The sequence below is a fragment of the Vanessa cardui genome, chromosome 1 (assembly GCF_905220365.1).
Source record: "Vanessa cardui chromosome 1, ilVanCard2.1, whole genome shotgun sequence".
Lineage (NCBI taxonomy): Eukaryota > Metazoa > Arthropoda > Insecta > Lepidoptera > Nymphalidae > Vanessa > Vanessa cardui.
Genome location: NC_061123.1, coordinates 15,622,722 through 15,640,149, shown reverse-complemented (window position 1 = coordinate 15,640,149; position 17,428 = coordinate 15,622,722). Strand labels below are relative to the sequence as shown.

The window sequence follows — 17,428 nt, the reverse complement described above, 5'->3', positions numbered from 1 at the left end:
TCCCGAACCGGTGGTAGCTTCACTTGATATAATTTGTTAAATGACGATGCAAAAGTTCTTGTAAAAGTCTATTAAAGTATATTTTGATATTTATAAATGTATATCAATACTAATGTAACGGAGATATGACAGATCAAACTAACATAGGCAAAAAATTCACGAAAACGAAAGTATTTTGAGATAAAAAGTAAATGTGCGTTCGTCTTTGTTTTTACAACAAATAATAAGATTATTTTCAGATTTTTGTGGGAATCCATTTTATTATAAAAAAAGAATATACATATATCTAAAGTAACTTATTTGTGTGTTGATGTTTTTATCGATATTTAAATATTATTCTAAAACTAAAGTAGTCCGTCTTGAGTGTACTTCGGTTATCTCCATTTGACCTCTGTCTCTAACGACTCTCGATTAAGGTTTTAGTCCTATAATATTGACGATATTTTGTTCAAATAATTTTACTTTCGTTTTGAATACTTTGTTCTTAGAAATATATTGTAATTTATATTATAAGTTGTATCTTAAGTTTCTGACTGACTGACTGACTGATTGATGTATCATATTTATGTGTTTATGAGCCCATATATAAGTATGTTAATGTAACTTGGTTAACATTAGGTTCCTGCGTTAAAGTAAATATTAGCTTATTCTCGCGGGTTGAATGACCGCATTATATTTTTTATTTAAATATTTTTTTATTAGAAAATTTTTTTTTTTAAATTTCACTAAATATCAAACCTTAAGCTGGGTCTACATGTTTGCTATTATTTATAGATTATGAATTTAGCGCATGTGTTAATCAGACAGATTTTGCAACAGATTGGACTAAAAATGAATCGTATTCAATTCCATTAATTAAATAATATTCTCAGGAAGTTCTTATAGTGAATAGAAGTGTTAATTTTCTTATATCGTGTACATCACTAGACAGTCTGTTCTTTTCCGTACAGAAATGGCATTGAAATACAAAGTAATTTTTGGCAGTTGAATAACTGGTGTGTACTTACCTACTCTTAAATGGAAATACTGAGAATGGTATAAAGGAGGAACTAGCCATTTTGAATATACTATAATTTTATAATTTGGAAACTCGAAATGAAACGACTAATATACTTCGAAAACTTATTCATATATTAATATTAATATTGTTATATCAGGTAGAAATCTTAAGAAACATCCAATATTATCAATCTATAAAATAAAGCAACATTTTGCAGTAGAGATTTAATCACTGTCAATTTGTAATAATATTAGTCAAAAGTTATTATCAATTGTTGAGTATGCTTCATTCAGAACCACCAGTCAAGTCATCTCCAGATCCTGCAGGTGTTGTCTTTAGAGGCGGTGATGATGGCGTCTCCTGCGTAGGAATAAGCGCAGGAGAATATCTCGCCCTGATGACCGGATAACACCTAGTAAACAGGTTTGGCGGAGAAAATACATAATTATATATATATATATAACACACAAAGTCACAAGAAAAGGCATGATGATAGTAATTGAAAATCACTAAACAAATGCATTTATTTAACGAAACTTGTATTATGGAATACTAAACACCTATTTATCGTTTCATTAATAGCGGGATTGATAATTATTTCGATAAAGTTAAACTACGAATTTCTGATGTCATCATAATATGTTAAACACCAGTCACAGCGAATGACGTCATCTTTGAGTACAAGTGTATTCTGTGGCATAGATAATACACTTATACTAGCTACTGCACTACTCAACTGTGACGTCACTAGCGCCGCCATGACACTGGCTTGCGATTTGGAGCGAATTTTAAATCTAAAAACTAAAATGTCCTCTTTTTCCTACTAAAAATTAACTGAAACCAAAAATATGACATGGATTGTAAATGATGTATGTTTTAGAACATTATAAGATAGTTTTTCAAAATGTGTCATCATGCCTATTGATTGTAATTGAAAAATAATACAACAACAACAGCCTGTAAATTTCCCACCAATGCGGGTCGATAGAATACACATGTGGCAGAATTTCTATGAAATTAGACACATGCAGGTTTCCTCATGATGTTTTTCTTCACCGCCGAGCACGAGATGAAGTATAAACACAGATAAAGCACATGAATATTCAGTGATGCTTGACTGATAATAATTAAATTAAAAACACATTAATCAAACAAATTTGTAAATAATAAAAACGTAATTTGAAACGGTAATATTTATAATTTGCTGTTTCAATTTGATTATAAGGCGTTCAAACGTGTCAAATTGATTTGGATTTATCAGATAGTTGAGCGACTTAATCACCTCGAAAAAACGCGCATTAGGCTCTTAGTAAAAGGATATAGTGATTATATATAGGGCTTCTTTGAGAATTCATTATTTAAAATTGTCGGGAAATACCCTTTTAGCAAATTTTGGATGATGATGATTGACTTTTAATATAAGTGCTGACGTTCCTCACGATGTTTTAATTAATAATATAATAATAATAAGAATCTCCTTTATTCATAAAAAAATATTTACAGATAAAAACGAGTGCCTGGTTCTTGTGATAAGCCTGTGCAACAACGGACCAGTGTGCTCTTCCATTATTTACTTCTTAAAACTTAATTATACATAATTATAAATTGACTACAGGGCGCGAGATAAATTGTTAACGCAAATTAAATACATTAAGACTCAATAGTGTAAGAATGAGCTGAAATGGCCCAGTGGTCAGAACGCATGCATCTTCAAATCAAATCAAATCAAATCAATTTTATTCAAGTAAACTTCACAATGAAGCGTTTTTGAATCGTCAATAATCAAATACTACCACCGTTTCGGAAAGCAGCTTCTAGCGAGAAGAAACGGCAAGAAACTCGCATAGTTGCTCTTAACCGATGATTGCGGGTTTAAACCCAGGCAAGCACCGCTGAATCATGTGCTTAATTTGTCTTTATAATTCATCTCGTGCTCAGCGGTGAAGGAAAACATCCTGAGGAAACCTGCATGCGACAAATTTCATAGAAATTCTGCCAAATGTGTATTCCACCAACCCGCATTGGAACAGCGTGGTGGAATATGTTCTAAACCTTCTTCTCAAAGGGAGAGGAGGCCTTTAGCCCAGCAGTGGGAATTTACAGGCTGTTGTTGTTGTTTAGTGTTAGAATCCACCTTTTGGATCTACTGGATCAGTTTGTATGTGGTGGCCGATATTCTGACAAATGTTTATCCACCAATACGCAGTGAAACAAACACCTTTGTGTTGTGTGTGTGTGCAACAACCTGTGCCCCAAAGTCTGGCAGATGAAGGTACCTGTACGCAGTTGCCCGTGGTCGTGTTCCAAACTCGAGCGCTTCGATCAGCTGAGGCAGTCAACAAACAGCCGCCTGCTGGACTGAAGCAAACCTACACGACAATATCTATTTTAATAATACAATAGATTGAGAATTTTTAAATGTTGACTATACTTATAACAACACTCTTTTTTGTTTTATTTCAAAACGTCGTCAAGTTTAAAAGGGAACAATCGCGGATAAATCTTGGATAAAATATGACTAAATATTATTGATATTTTTCAGCTAAACTTAAACGTGAAAACAAAACTTAATAGTGTTGTGTTCCATTTTGAATGGTGAATGAGGAGTGAACCTAGGAATGACATACCTATGCCATTGTCAAATCAAAAATAATACCTAGGGTTGTTTAAAAAGCGTATTTAACTCGTTTTGAAAATGTCAAAATTTCACGCTTTCAATCCTTTGTTTTACAACGTGGATGGGATGACATTTGACATAAAAATTAGGAAAAAATAATATATAATGTTTTTTATGTGATTCTTAAATTATATTGATGATTTTTAGAGTTACATTTATACAAAAAGTGTTCGGGTTTATATTACGTTAAAAAATGACCTTTAATTAATTTAAATAATTATGAGCAAACATTTAAAAGAAATAAAAACTTGAAAGGTTTTTTAAATAATATCAATATGTGCCATAATTAACATTATATCTGGCAAAAAATAACGATTAACTATGATTCAGACTCTATTTTGAATGAGTATGAGTAGTCTTGTTTCGAGTCATTGTTTAATTAGCGATTACCATCTGATTAAATAAAAGTTCGTCAACCCATAGTTCTTATTCATTAACTGCATACGTTCACACTGTTTCCAAATGGTGCTAGAGATGTGCAAAAACTATTCACAAATACATAACCACTTTTACGATTATATTATTAAGATGACATACCAAATACCACTTGAAAATTTCTGTCATTATTAACAGCGTATTTATATGTAATGATAAATAATATACCCAATCAAGCCATTCGATATAAAACATCTAGATGCTAATTTATTACATTATTTATTATAGAATAAATAATGTACATACGGATATAAAAAAATACGGTTTTACGGTTCTTCTGATTTCTTTACTAATATTAGTGTAAAAATTTTGCCGTCGAAACTTTTAGTTTTTCAAATCCAGCTGTCTCTCGTCACTCACTGGCGTTATGACATCGGCATATATCATAATGCCAGTGAGTGTCTGAGTGTGAATCAGCCATGAATGCATGCCGAGTCATCTAGTACTATATTGAATAGGAACGGGCTAAGAGCCGAGTCCTGGTGGATCCCTACAGTGATCGGATAAGGCTCAGTATCAGCAACAACATATCCTAACCACGGAAATGGAACTGCAGTACATGTCTTTGATAATATCGATAATGGCTTCAGGCACAAATCCCAGCTCTCCAGTTGCATTGACGAGGCAAACAGTCAAAACCCTTCTTCTTTTATCATTGGCAGACTCGATCAAAGTTCTAAGGATAAAAATTGCCTCCGTGGTGCTCAATTCTGGCTGTCTGTATCCAGAGAATACACACTCGAAAGAAGTTGACCATGCGTTCAAAGAGCTTCATGATGTGATAAATGATCCCTCTATAACTATCGCAATCCTGAACACTGTCTCTGCTCACAACACACAACCAGAAACATAATCAAATTATAAACGAGTCGGGTTACAAAAATCAGACTATAGACTAGAGATGAATATAGACGTCATCTGCTAGAAGTCAAAGGGAATCTAGTAAAAAAAAAAAATACACATAATTTAATAATCAGTAATATAATGAAACTAATCACTTCGAAAACTCTTACTTTCTTACCGGTTCCCTAGTAAAATTTAAATTCCGGAATGTGACCGAAGGCAATATGTTTAAAAAATAGTGATGAAAAGTAATAAAATATTTATTTTCCGATTTAAATCTTATGCTATAAATGCGAAAGTCTAGTCTGTCTACCTGTCTCTTCATCAAGACTACCTTAAGACTAAGCCATTGAACCGATCGTAATGAAATTTGACACAGAGAACCTGGAGCAGACATAAGCATGTCAGCTAATGGTTTGGAAAAATAAATTTGATACGGATGGTGACTCAGCATGCATCAGCTTGCATTAATTTAAATTTCAAGCTGCTTTGGTAGATAGATGAAATACTATTTACTATGATTCGTTTCTCGAAGTGACATTTCTTGGTTCGGTATGACGGTAAAATATCATAGTAGTTCTATTTTTTTTTAATTTAATTTTGGGAGACAATTGAGCCACTATAGTTAATAAATTATTGAGTTACCTTGGAAAACTATTGGCATTTTTAATCATAAACAGAAATATTTTTCTTTAAGTAAGCTTTGAGCACTTTTCAAAAGATTAAACTGAATGTAAGAAATTTATTAGAGTCCCTTTTAACATTTTAAATGCACCGTCAAATAACAACACAAAAAACATGATCCTTTTGCCTATAATTACACTCGCGATTCGCTTGTAAACTTGCTTATAAACAACAAAATATACACCACCTACTAAGGGTACGGTAGTATTAGAAGGTACTTCTACTAATAATATACACATAGATATCTCTAGCTAACCACATACGCACGTGTTAACTATGTCCTGTATTCTATTATAATGATTACGTGCATTAGCTCCATGGTCGAGTGGTGTGTACACCGGTTTTCATGGGTATGCCACTCTGAGGTCCGGGGTTCGATTCCCCGCCGAGTCGATGTAGATTACCATTAGTTTTCTATGTTGTCTTGGGTCTGTGTGTTTGTGGTACCGTCGTTACTTCTGATTTCCATAACACAAGTGCTTCAGCTACTTACATTGGGATCAGAGTAATGTTTGTGATGTTGTCTCATATTTATTTATTATTACCTTCGAGACTTCCTCCCTGTGTCCGCGCATCACGGCGAGCTCCTTGAAGTCGGAGCGCACGTCGTACACGCGCGCCGAGCAGTCGCTGGAAGACGTAGCCATGCGCTGACCCGCCCAGTCGAAGCAGATGTCTAATACCTTGACAAGCAAACAACAACAACAGCCTGTAAATTCCCACTGCTGGGCTAAAGGCCTCCTCTCCCTTTGAGGAGAAGGTTTGGAACATATTCGCCCACGCTGTTCCAATGCGGGTTGGTGGAATGCACATGTGGCAGAATTTCTATGGAATTTGCCACATGCAGGTTTCCTCACGATGTTTTCCTTCACCGCTGAGCTCGAGATTAATTATATTAGACAAAATTAAGCGCATGAAACAGCGGTGCTTGCCTGGGTTTGAACCCGCAATCATTGGTTAAGATGCACGCGTTCTAACCACTGGGCCATCTCGACTCAATACCTAACCAATATTTAAATAAAACTAGTTATTACGGATTTTAATCACGAACGCTGTAAAGTGCTCGGAACGTCGGGATGTCCAAAATAATTAATATACGCGATTAAAATCCGTAATAACTAGTTTTATTTAAATGTGTAATAATCGCGAAAATTTAAGACAACACTACCTAACCAATACCTTGACAAATAGGCTCTATTGTAACGAGATTAAATATATGTCTTACATATATGTTTTATAAAAAAACAAGCTTTTATTTCACTTCACCTGTTAATATCCGTGCTTCAAGCGTTGCAACAGATTATTTAAACAATTTCATACAAATAAAAGGCCATCCATGTATGTAACATGGATTCTAATAATATATATATATATATATTTTAATATTTACAGGTAGCGAATTTATAATTGGTAATAAGGAAACATTTATTTATAACATAAGACTATTTTTGCTAGATTTTAATTCCCCGCCCCTAATATAAGTAAAAATAAGAAGCGACCGACTCCCTGCCCTTGTTTAATATTTATTACGTAAGAATCAAAAGGGTAAAATTAATTCACGTTTATTTTAATGTTTATTTTTCAAAGCATTTTGCAAATTATTTTGATCTTACGTTAGAACTATCGAAACTTCTTTGCCCATCACTAATTTATTCCAGTAATTGATGGTAAGTCAGCGTACCTCGTCGGTGTGCGACGCGACGGTAGCGAGGCAGGTGCTGTTGCGGGCGTCCCAGAGGCGAGCGCTGCCGTCCAGGGACGCAGAGCCGACCAGCGAACTATCCCAATTGAACTGCACGTTCGAAATTTCACCCTCGTGACCGCGTAACACCGAGACGCGTCTGTTTGAAATAGTAAACAACTTTTCTCTTAGAATTGTTTCTAAGAGAACTATCATTTAATCAGACTGGTCTATCCTGAGATTTACAAACAGACCAAGTTTTCTATTAGGATGATATTTATATTTATTTTAAGAGGTAAACGTTTTCGAACGAAATGGCTGACCTGATGATAATTATATTGTTTTAACCCAAATTTAACGTAAGCTGAGTAAACAGTTATTACACAATCCAGTGCACTTTATTTATGAGTAAAGTGATGCCAGACTTAAACTAGGAACGAATAGAACATAAACATTTCGCTCAGTAAAAATTGAAAAAATAACACGATTGAAATAATTTGGCTACGATAATTAGTCGTCGAGCGTGTAAGTTCTGGTAAATTATAAGTTTGGGCTAGATAAAAGAAAATCTATGACATACTCCTGGACTCTCGTATCCCACAGTGATATTGTTCCGTCAAAGGAACCAGTTATGAGCCGCTGGCCCTCATTTGGGTCAAACTGCAATGCGATCACCTCTGCTGTATGACCCGTGTAAGTTTTCACTTCAGCGCCTGGATAGTAAATAATAGACAAGGTAAACCGTTTCTTAAACAAGTAGTCATGAGTGGATGAGCCAGAGAACTAAAGAATGGTTCCAAAATATTCTCCAATAATTGTATAAAATTTTATACTGAATGTGAAAATTTATTTGTCTATATTTTATTAGACAAAAACAAAAGTAAGTAATTTGTATAGACTTAAATAATATATTGGTTCTTAATTAGTAGTAAAATGCAAGAAAAATGACTTGGTAGTAATACAGTCATTCAACTAGGCGAATAACTTCTTGGGTATTAATTTTGTGGTTGGCTCTTGTCAGGGAATTTATAAGGTTGAAATAGGTTGATGGTGTTGTTAGATACACGCATAGTCATCCAAAGCTTAAGTTTGTCGCATCCTACTCTAGCAAAATGATTGAAATAGGAATAATTTTTCAGATGCGAATTTATATATTCACTCATATATATAAGACTATGATTCTTAGTTTAATGGAAATAAAAAATATTTTCAATTGTGCCTGATAGAAAATAAGAGCAATGTTGTATATGATAAAATTTATTGTTTAAAAATTTTCAAGTTTTATGCAAACAACACTAATCTATAGGGTTGGCAACTAAGTCATTGCCGATTTTGTGGGTAGATGGACTTAACACTTTCTTTTGTTTAGTTAAAGTTGTCAAAGCATCTAACATTTATTTTTTTTCTAATTGTTTAGACTTCTTACTTTAATTAAGTAAAAAAAATATATCGACATGTGCTTTAGTTTCGTTTTTATCCCAATTAAAAAATGCTATAAATGGAAATTAATTTAAATTTACTAATTGTTTAGTGTCGAATATTCTTAAACACACTTACCAGTTTCAGCATCATACAACTTAGCGAGGTGGTCCATGGAACCGGTAGCGACATGCTCCCCCTTGGGGCTGAACTGAGCGGCCACTACCTCTCCACTGTGCCCCCAAAGGGTAGCAAGACATTCACCTGTCTCCGGGTCCCAGATCTTCGCTGTCTTGTCGAAGGAACCAGTTAGCACTCTATTGCTGGATGAATACATAAAATGAATAATCTGTTGATTTAGTAATTCATTCGATATCATATTACTAGTATGCGCCCGCGGCTTCGCTCGTTTTAGGGTTTTGGTTGTCATGTATTAGGCAAAAAAGTAGTCTATGTCCCTTCTTGGGGTTCAAGTTTGCTTCATATGAAATTTCGTCAAATTCAGTTCAGCGGTTTTGCAGTGACAGAGCGTCAGACAAACAGACAGACAGGGTTACTTTCACATTTATAATATTAATATAGATTAATAGTCTAATATTAATGATTAAACTATTACATTAAAATGTATTTACAAAAGTCGTTATGTCATCATGCTAAGTGGTAATAAAATAACTACTTAAAGAGTCATGCAATGTATACCATAACCTAGTGCGTTGCAAATAAAGCATATTTTTAATAACAAGAACAATAACATCCTGTAATTTTCTAACTGCTAAGGCATCCTCTCCCTTTAAGAAGAAGGTTTGAAGCATATTCCGCACGCTGTTCCAATGCGGGTTGATGGGTTTCACATGTGGCAGGATTTCTATTAAATTAGACACGTGAAGTTTCCTCACGATGTTTTTCTTCCCCGCCGAGCAACGAGCCCGCAATCATCGGTTAAGATGCACGCGTTCTAACCACTGGGCCAGTGATATTAATTTTCAACTAAATAATTTTTAAGTAAATTAAATAAATCTCGTTTGATATACCACGCTGGAAAATTGAAGCCGACCGAGTACACCACGTTTTGATGGCCCGTCAGAGACCTCAACTCCTTGCCGATCTCCACGTCCCATATCTTACAAGTCCTGTCGTAGCTGCCGGAAAGACATCTGTAACGGACAAATGTATTCCAATAAATTAAAAAATAATGAGTTATCAAGAGAATTCCGGCTGATGAAAAACGTCAAATTTAATGGTTATTGAAAGAATTTCTAAGCAATTTTATTCAAGTAAACTTTACAATGAAGCGTTTTTGAAGCGTCGACAATTAAATACTACGAGAAGAAACAAGAAATTCGCATTGTTGCTCATTTCAAATACACAGATTTACAGTGCTGTTCATTACAACAATTAGTGTCCTGTGATGGAACCCGAGCCTAACTCCAGGTTTTTTTTCTCATAAGTACTCTTTTAATGAATTTGTAATGTATAACCAATATAGTTTACGTGAAATAAATATGACTTATCGTTGGGAAAATAAATCTAACTCATTTATAAAAATATTATATGTATAATTATCAACAAAGAATATAATCGACGTATATGCGTATACGCATGGAGTATGGAGCGACGGCAAAGTATGCATGATAGCTTCCGACACGGTCCTACCCAATAGATGATGAGCTTAGAAAGTGAGCCTAATATAACAACTCATGTTGCAATACGTAATAGTTATTTATATCTTAGCGACGCATCCGTCATCTGTCATGAGCATAATATTTGATTCGCGACGGTGACGCTGATTGCAGGTTCAATTTCGAATCAAGACATTTTCTCATCGTTGGTCTGTAATGTTTATAGAATATCATAGAAACCATGAATATGTACCAGATAATATTAGATTATATAGTTAATGTGGAGAGCAAGGTTGCTTTATCAATTGAAGTAATTTTTGTTATTAGGAAATTTATATACCTTCTTGTATACTATTTCCTGGTTCTTAATCTTACGGATGAGCATAAACCAAGAGTTAGTTAGGTAATATCATCAAAATCAAAATAATCTTTATTCAAGTGGGCTTTTACAAGCACTTTTGAATCGTCAATTAACAATTAAGTGAAGCTACCACCGGTTCGGAAACTCAAACTCAAACTCAAACTCAAATATCTTTATTCAATATAGAAGCATTACACTTTCTTATTGATGGTCAATTGAAACACTACCACCGGTTCGGAAAGAAAATACCCTGACCTGAGAAGAACCGGCGAAAGAAACTCAGCGGGTTTTTTTTTTTGTTTGTCTTATGTATTATATAAATAAACAATTTAATATGAGATGAAATAGCCAGGAGGCGATCGTATCATTCCCAAGGTGTGCTATCGATCATAAACTCATTAATTGTATAATAACCTTTTGCACACAAGCGTTCCTTAATAATTTTTTTAAATTTGGCAACAGAGGCATTTTGAACGCTTTCTGGGATCCTGTTGTAAAACCGTATACATTGCCCCACAAAGGAGTTACTGACTCTACGCAGTCGAGTAACAGGAGTAACAAGTTTGTGTTTGTTCCTTGTACCAATGTTATGAGTATCACATTTTCTCATGAAATCATAAATATTTTTTCGTACATACATAACATTAGAGAATATATATTGAGAAGCAACAGTCAATATCTTGATTTCTTTAAATTTATTCCTTAGCTCCTAGGTTGTAGATTGCGCGAATAGCCCTCTTCTGTAGCACAAATATGGTATGGATAGCGGCTGCATTGCCCCACAGCACAATACCGTATGACATTATACTATGAAAGTAGCTGAAATATACTAAGCGAGCCGTATCAACATCGGTACATAATCTAATTTTTTTGACCGCGAATGCCGCAGAACTCAGTCTACTCGCCAATCCGTCAATATGGGGGCCCCATTGCAACTTGGCATCAACAGTAAGGCCAAGAAACTCAGCAGAATCAATTGGATCCATCGATTCCCCATTGATGAGTACATCGGCTTTTACATTTTGTACATTTGGCGTACTAAATTTCACAATTTTAGTTTTATTATTATTTAGTTTAAGATTATTTACGCTAAACCAATGTACTATATCAGCTATAGCATTGTTTACGTCTTCGTACTGTACCTGTTTTCTATTAATTTTAAAAACTAAGGAGGTGTCATCAGCAAACAATACTATATCATGTTTGTTCCCAACAAGAAAGGGCAAGTCATTTATATATGTGAGAAACAGAAAAGGTCCAAGAATTGATCCCTGAGGGACCCCCATACCAACTGAGACCCCAGGAGACCTTTTTCCTTTAACGTCAACCCTCTGAATTCTATTGTTAAGATAGGAAGTCAGAAGGTCGAGCGCACATTCTCTAATTCCTTAGTGATAAAGTTTCCTGACCAGAGTCTCATGTTGAACACAATCAATGGCTTTGGATAAGTCACAGAAAATCCCTAAGGCATCCCGTGACTCTTCCCAGGCTTCATAGATATTCTTAATAAGCTCGATACCAGCGTCTGTAGTCGAGCGACCCCTCGTGAAGCCAAATTGTTTACTATGAAGCAGATTATGTTTGTTAAAGTGTTCTAATAATTGATTTAGAATTATTTTCTCAAATATTTTGCTCAGGGTAGGTAGAATTGAAATTGGCCTATAGTTGTTGGGGTCTGAAGAACTACCAGATTTAAATATTGGAATAACTTTACTATGTTTCATCAGGTCAGGAAATATACCACGTTGGACACAACTGTTAAATATTAAAGCAAGATAAGGTGCAATCACATCAATAATCGAATTTATCACCTTTAGAGAAATACCCCATAAATCAGCCGTTTTCTTGATGTCTAATGACTTAAAGGCGCGTATTATGTCGTTGGGGTTTACAAGGGTAAAATTAAAGTTAGATTTGCAAGCTCTTACATTTTCTTTCATCAATGACTCGGCAACATCAGGAGAAGAAATAAGTAACTTAGTCGTGAAAACTGGTATGTCAGCAAAAAATTTTTCAAAAACTGTAGCAACTTCCTTTTGACTATTTACTACTTTACTATTATAATTCAGGCTCAATTCGGAGTTGCAACTGCCAACTCTACCAGTTTCACAATTAATAATTTTCCAGGTCATTTTTATCTTGTCATGTGCATTCTTAATTTTATTTTTTATAGTTAAAGATTTTGCCAAAAAGCACACTTTTTTAAATAATTTTGAATAGTTACTTACATAATTGGCAAAAGTGGCACTATGATTGTATGTCCTTTCATTGTAAAGCTCATACATTCGTTGCCTACTTTTATAAATTCCAATTGTCGCCCAATCATTGAATTTTAAAAAGTTTTTTGTATTAACTGTTTTAGAAGTGAATATGGATTTAAAATTGTTTCTAATTAATTTGAATAAATTGTTATAGTAGACATTGGAATTGTCACTAAAAGATAGGTGAGGGAGATTAGCCATAATATTACTTCTAAACTTCTCAATACGACTTGTGGTCAAAGGAACAAACATTATCTTTTCAGAAGGACTTACTTTTTTAATATGAAAATTAAAACTTAACTTAATATATAATTAAAAATTAACTTAAGTTATTAATAATAATTTTGTGTTGTGGAATGTATGTAGCAAATATATTATCTATGCAAGTTGCTGTGGAATCTATTATTCTAGTTGGCTCTAAGAACAGATTTACCAGATTATATGAACTTAACAAAGATCTGAATCTAATACTTGTGGTTGAATTATGCAATAAATTTATATTAAAATCTCCACAAACTATAATTTCTTTATTAGATACAGATAATTTCGATAAAACATTGTCCAACATATTTTCAAATAATTCATATAATCCACTAGGGGGCCTGTATACGCATACAACAATGACACGCTCAAGCTCTGCACAGGCTATTTCAATAGTTTGCTCAATAGAAAGGCTCACAATATCTTTACGTTCTTTATATTTAATATTTTTACTCATAAGTATTAAAGAGCCACCACGTATAGCTTTATTTCTACTGAAGAACTGGAAAGTAGATTATACCGAGAAGAACCGGCAAGAAACTCAGTAGTTATTCTTTTTCAACATTTAAAAAATACAAAGTCATGTTAGTTAATACAATTATTAAAATTAGTAGTAATAAGTAGACTACATTAATCTTATATCATAAATTTGATGTATTGGTTTTATACCTGGTACCATTTTTGTCAAAACAGACATTTGTCAGTGGTAGTACATGAGTCTGCAAGGTTTTGTAGATGTAGAACCGCTTGCCCGTCGGCCCTTCGTGCTCAATCCTCTTCTTCAGCGTATCTAGGCACTGTTCCAGCTGTTCGCACACATCCTCCGTGATCAGACGCTCTCGTTTGTAAAGATTTCTCGCGATTTCTTTTGTATCCGAACTGAAAATTATATTACTAAAGTTATTAATTTCGGTATATTTACCATGTTTTTTATTTTTATTCGGTGGAGCTCGATATTTCGATATTTCAGTCTCGTGAACAAGACATTCGTAGTGTATTAGCAATAAAAATAGCCATGTTAATTTAAAATCTTGGGGTCGGCATTAGAAATTCGCATCCCGAATTTGATGATAGTAGGGGTTGTTTCTTAAAGGGGTTGTTCCCCTCTCTCGAAATTTACCACTCCCAACCCGCGGAAACCCATAGTTTTTTTTTAATTTGCGTTTAAAGTTACGTGTAACGGATCGATATTTTACATTATATTTAACCTTAAATCATTATTTTTATGTTTATTAGCTTTTTTTCTGTATTATATTTTAACAAATACTATATTAATTTATAGTAAAAAAAACGTGTAAAAGTTTAATTTAATTTTGTAGTGAAGCGATTCTTTTGTAAAGAAAATAATAATCACCCAGAATATTTTACGAACATGATAATAGAATACAATATAACATAAAATATAAAAAAGATCCATTTATCGCATTATTAAATTTAGTCAAGTATATATAAAGATAAATGGTTCTTATAAATTTCTAAAATATACCTATTGTTGTTTCTATTTTTCACCCAAAATTAACAGCTGTGAGGGGCACAGGAGTGGCGAAGCCACTCCGGCAACAAAAATAGTAGATAGTTATAGTAGCTAAGGATAGGTTAGTTTAGGTTAGATTTTATGACCAAACGCAAGCCGAGCGAGCGAAGCGAGCGTGCCGCGGCAGCGGCCGGCGCAGCGCCAGAAATCACATTGTATACCAATAATTGGAATTTTATATCTCTCCCCTTCCAAATTTGAAAAAAAAATTGAAAAAAAAAAACTAATGATTTCCGCGCGGGGGGAGTGGTGGTGTAGGTACTACACCACCCCCCCTTACCCCTTCCCCAACCTTAAATTCGGGATGCGAATTTCTAATGCAATCCCAAATCTTGTATATGAAAATAATATATTCAATTAACATGGTTATTTTTATTACTACAGCTATGTAATACGGGATATTTACTATTTTATGTATGAGACCACAGATCACAAGAGAGAGACGTAATGTCGAAATATTGAGCTTCACCAAATAAAAATATGGTAAATATCTCGTATTACATAACTATAATAATGAGAATAATATCGTTCAAATTATTATTTCAAACAAAAAAATATTATTAGAAAAATTATATCAATAAATGGAACTAACATTGTAAAAAGTCCAAAATATCAATGAAATATATAGTTAATTTTTTATTACAAATGAAAAGCTGAACTCAACTGGTTTGATACCAGAAACATTAACTGTACATTGCATGTTTTTGCATTACGAGAATTTTATATCTGTATTAGTTGATTTGAAACCTGTAACTAGAAATCTTTTGCCGGTTTTTCTAGAGATAATCTACTTTCTCAAGCTTCACTACAAACATATCTATATAGTGCCATCGTATATGTGTCATGTAAACGTAACAGAGTGAAAATTCTAAATCATTAGGAAAAGTCAATTTGTATAAAATAAAATATGATTTTGATGAAAATGTTGAGGATTTAAAACTTACTTGCAGTTTAAGTCGAGCAGATCGATGTCCTTGTTTTTAAGGATACCTTTCTGCAAGTACTCCAGAACTATACCCGGAGGGTAGTATCTGAGGTGAAACTTTAACAGCTTCATTGTTCCCTTTTTTTTAAATTAATATAGCATTTTTGCTATTGACTGTGTAGAAATTTAAAAAATGACATTTTATAAATAACGCGGTCGCCTTGGTGAAGGGTAAGTCGAAGGAGTTTCAGCTGCGACTTCCTGAATAACGATACAACCTTTCCGTTGCTTAGCAATGATAATATTAACCAATGTGTTTGACCTATACGCCAATAGTTGACCTATATAAATAATGTTTTAATTAACAACCATTGAGTTTTAATGTCAATACGCTAATTTCTAACTATACAGTATTATTTGTACTCATATCATAAAAAAAACTTCAAAATTTTAAACAAGTATTTCCTTTCCCTTATAAAATATTATGAGAAATACTTATTTACATAGCTTCGTAAATATTAATGTATATGCATCTCTTGTTATTGGATGCGATTAATGTCTAATAAAAGTACGTGTAATTGATTTCCGAACATTCAACGAATTGCTTTACGATAAAAGATTTTCCCGCATTTAATGAGAATCAGAATAATTGTCATAGAATGACATGTCAATTATGATACATTTTTTCAATTGATTTATTCCGAACTAAGAATGGTAATGTTAAACTAAACAAATAACAAAAAAGAAATACCAATAAATAATATGAACGTGAAAGTGACTCTGCCAGTCTATCGCTGTTTCACGACCAAACCGCTGAACCGAATTTGATGAAATTTGTTATGAAGCAAAATTGAACTCCAAGAAAAAACATTGGCTACTTCTTGCCTTATACATAACAACCAACACGCTTAAACACGAGCGAAGCCGCGGGCGATTAGTAGAAGGAAATAATCATTAATTTATTTTAAGTGCTCTGTAATATTTCTTTAGTATACGTATGTACACATTTACGCTTAAATGTTTAACGTTTTGAGTCATTAATTCCAGCTTAGGTAATTTATCGTGCTAAACGATTGCATGTGTTTTGTCCGTTGTACAACAGCGGATGTACCTACCGGATATTGGTATGCAATCGGAATTAATAGACAAACGGCAAAATATGTTTTTTGTGCCATTTCATTTCAAAGTCTAAGTCAAAATCTTTATTCAATATTTTAGAAGCTTCATACTTGTTTATTGAACATCAAAAACCTGGCACCGGTTTACAAATGTACCTTCAACAACCTGAGAAGAAACGCCGATAGAAAATTAGCGGGATTTTAGAAATATTAATAATAACAACATAGGTTAATTATTAAATATATCCTGAAGAATTATTAGCTGAAAACGAATCCTAATTAATTTAAAAAGTCCGTTATTTTCGAATATCGTTTAAGTAGTATATAAAACTTCATTAAAGATTCTTTCAAATTATATTTATGGGTACTATTGGATACGTTTGAATATGTACTGCGGTTTTGTAAAAGCATATGTAGTTACATTCTTGGCACACCTTTGAAAAATAAATATTCAAAAACTTTGAAAATATTAATGAAGAGCAAGGAATAAAATGATCTTGTTACTCTTTTACCGATTCTTCTCTGGCTTAAGCAGTATGCATCAATTAATTGTTAATGCTTATAACTACATGGTGTTAGGGTTTTGTGCCAGCTAGTCTAGGTATATACC

At 33.5% G+C, this 17,428-nt stretch overlaps 1 protein-coding gene across 1 annotated transcript; it reads right to left on the bottom strand.

The window, feature by feature from the left end:
• Positions 1-1,173: 1,173 nt before the first annotated feature.
• On the bottom strand, positions 1,174-15,874 carry LOC124532443 (dynein assembly factor with WDR repeat domains 1). Its single transcript, XM_047107350.1, has 9 exons — positions 15,720-15,874; positions 13,911-14,120; positions 9,771-9,893; positions 8,878-9,062; positions 7,901-8,033; positions 7,321-7,480; positions 6,185-6,322; positions 3,277-3,369; positions 1,174-1,412 (listed from the first exon to the last, which is right to left on the bottom strand). Exons 1-9 carry the CDS (start codon positions 15,830-15,832, stop codon positions 1,308-1,310), a joined length of 1,260 nt encoding a protein of 419 aa, XP_046963306.1. The 5' UTR covers positions 15,833-15,874; the 3' UTR covers positions 1,174-1,307.
• Between the last annotated feature and the right edge of the window lie 1,554 nt (positions 15,875-17,428).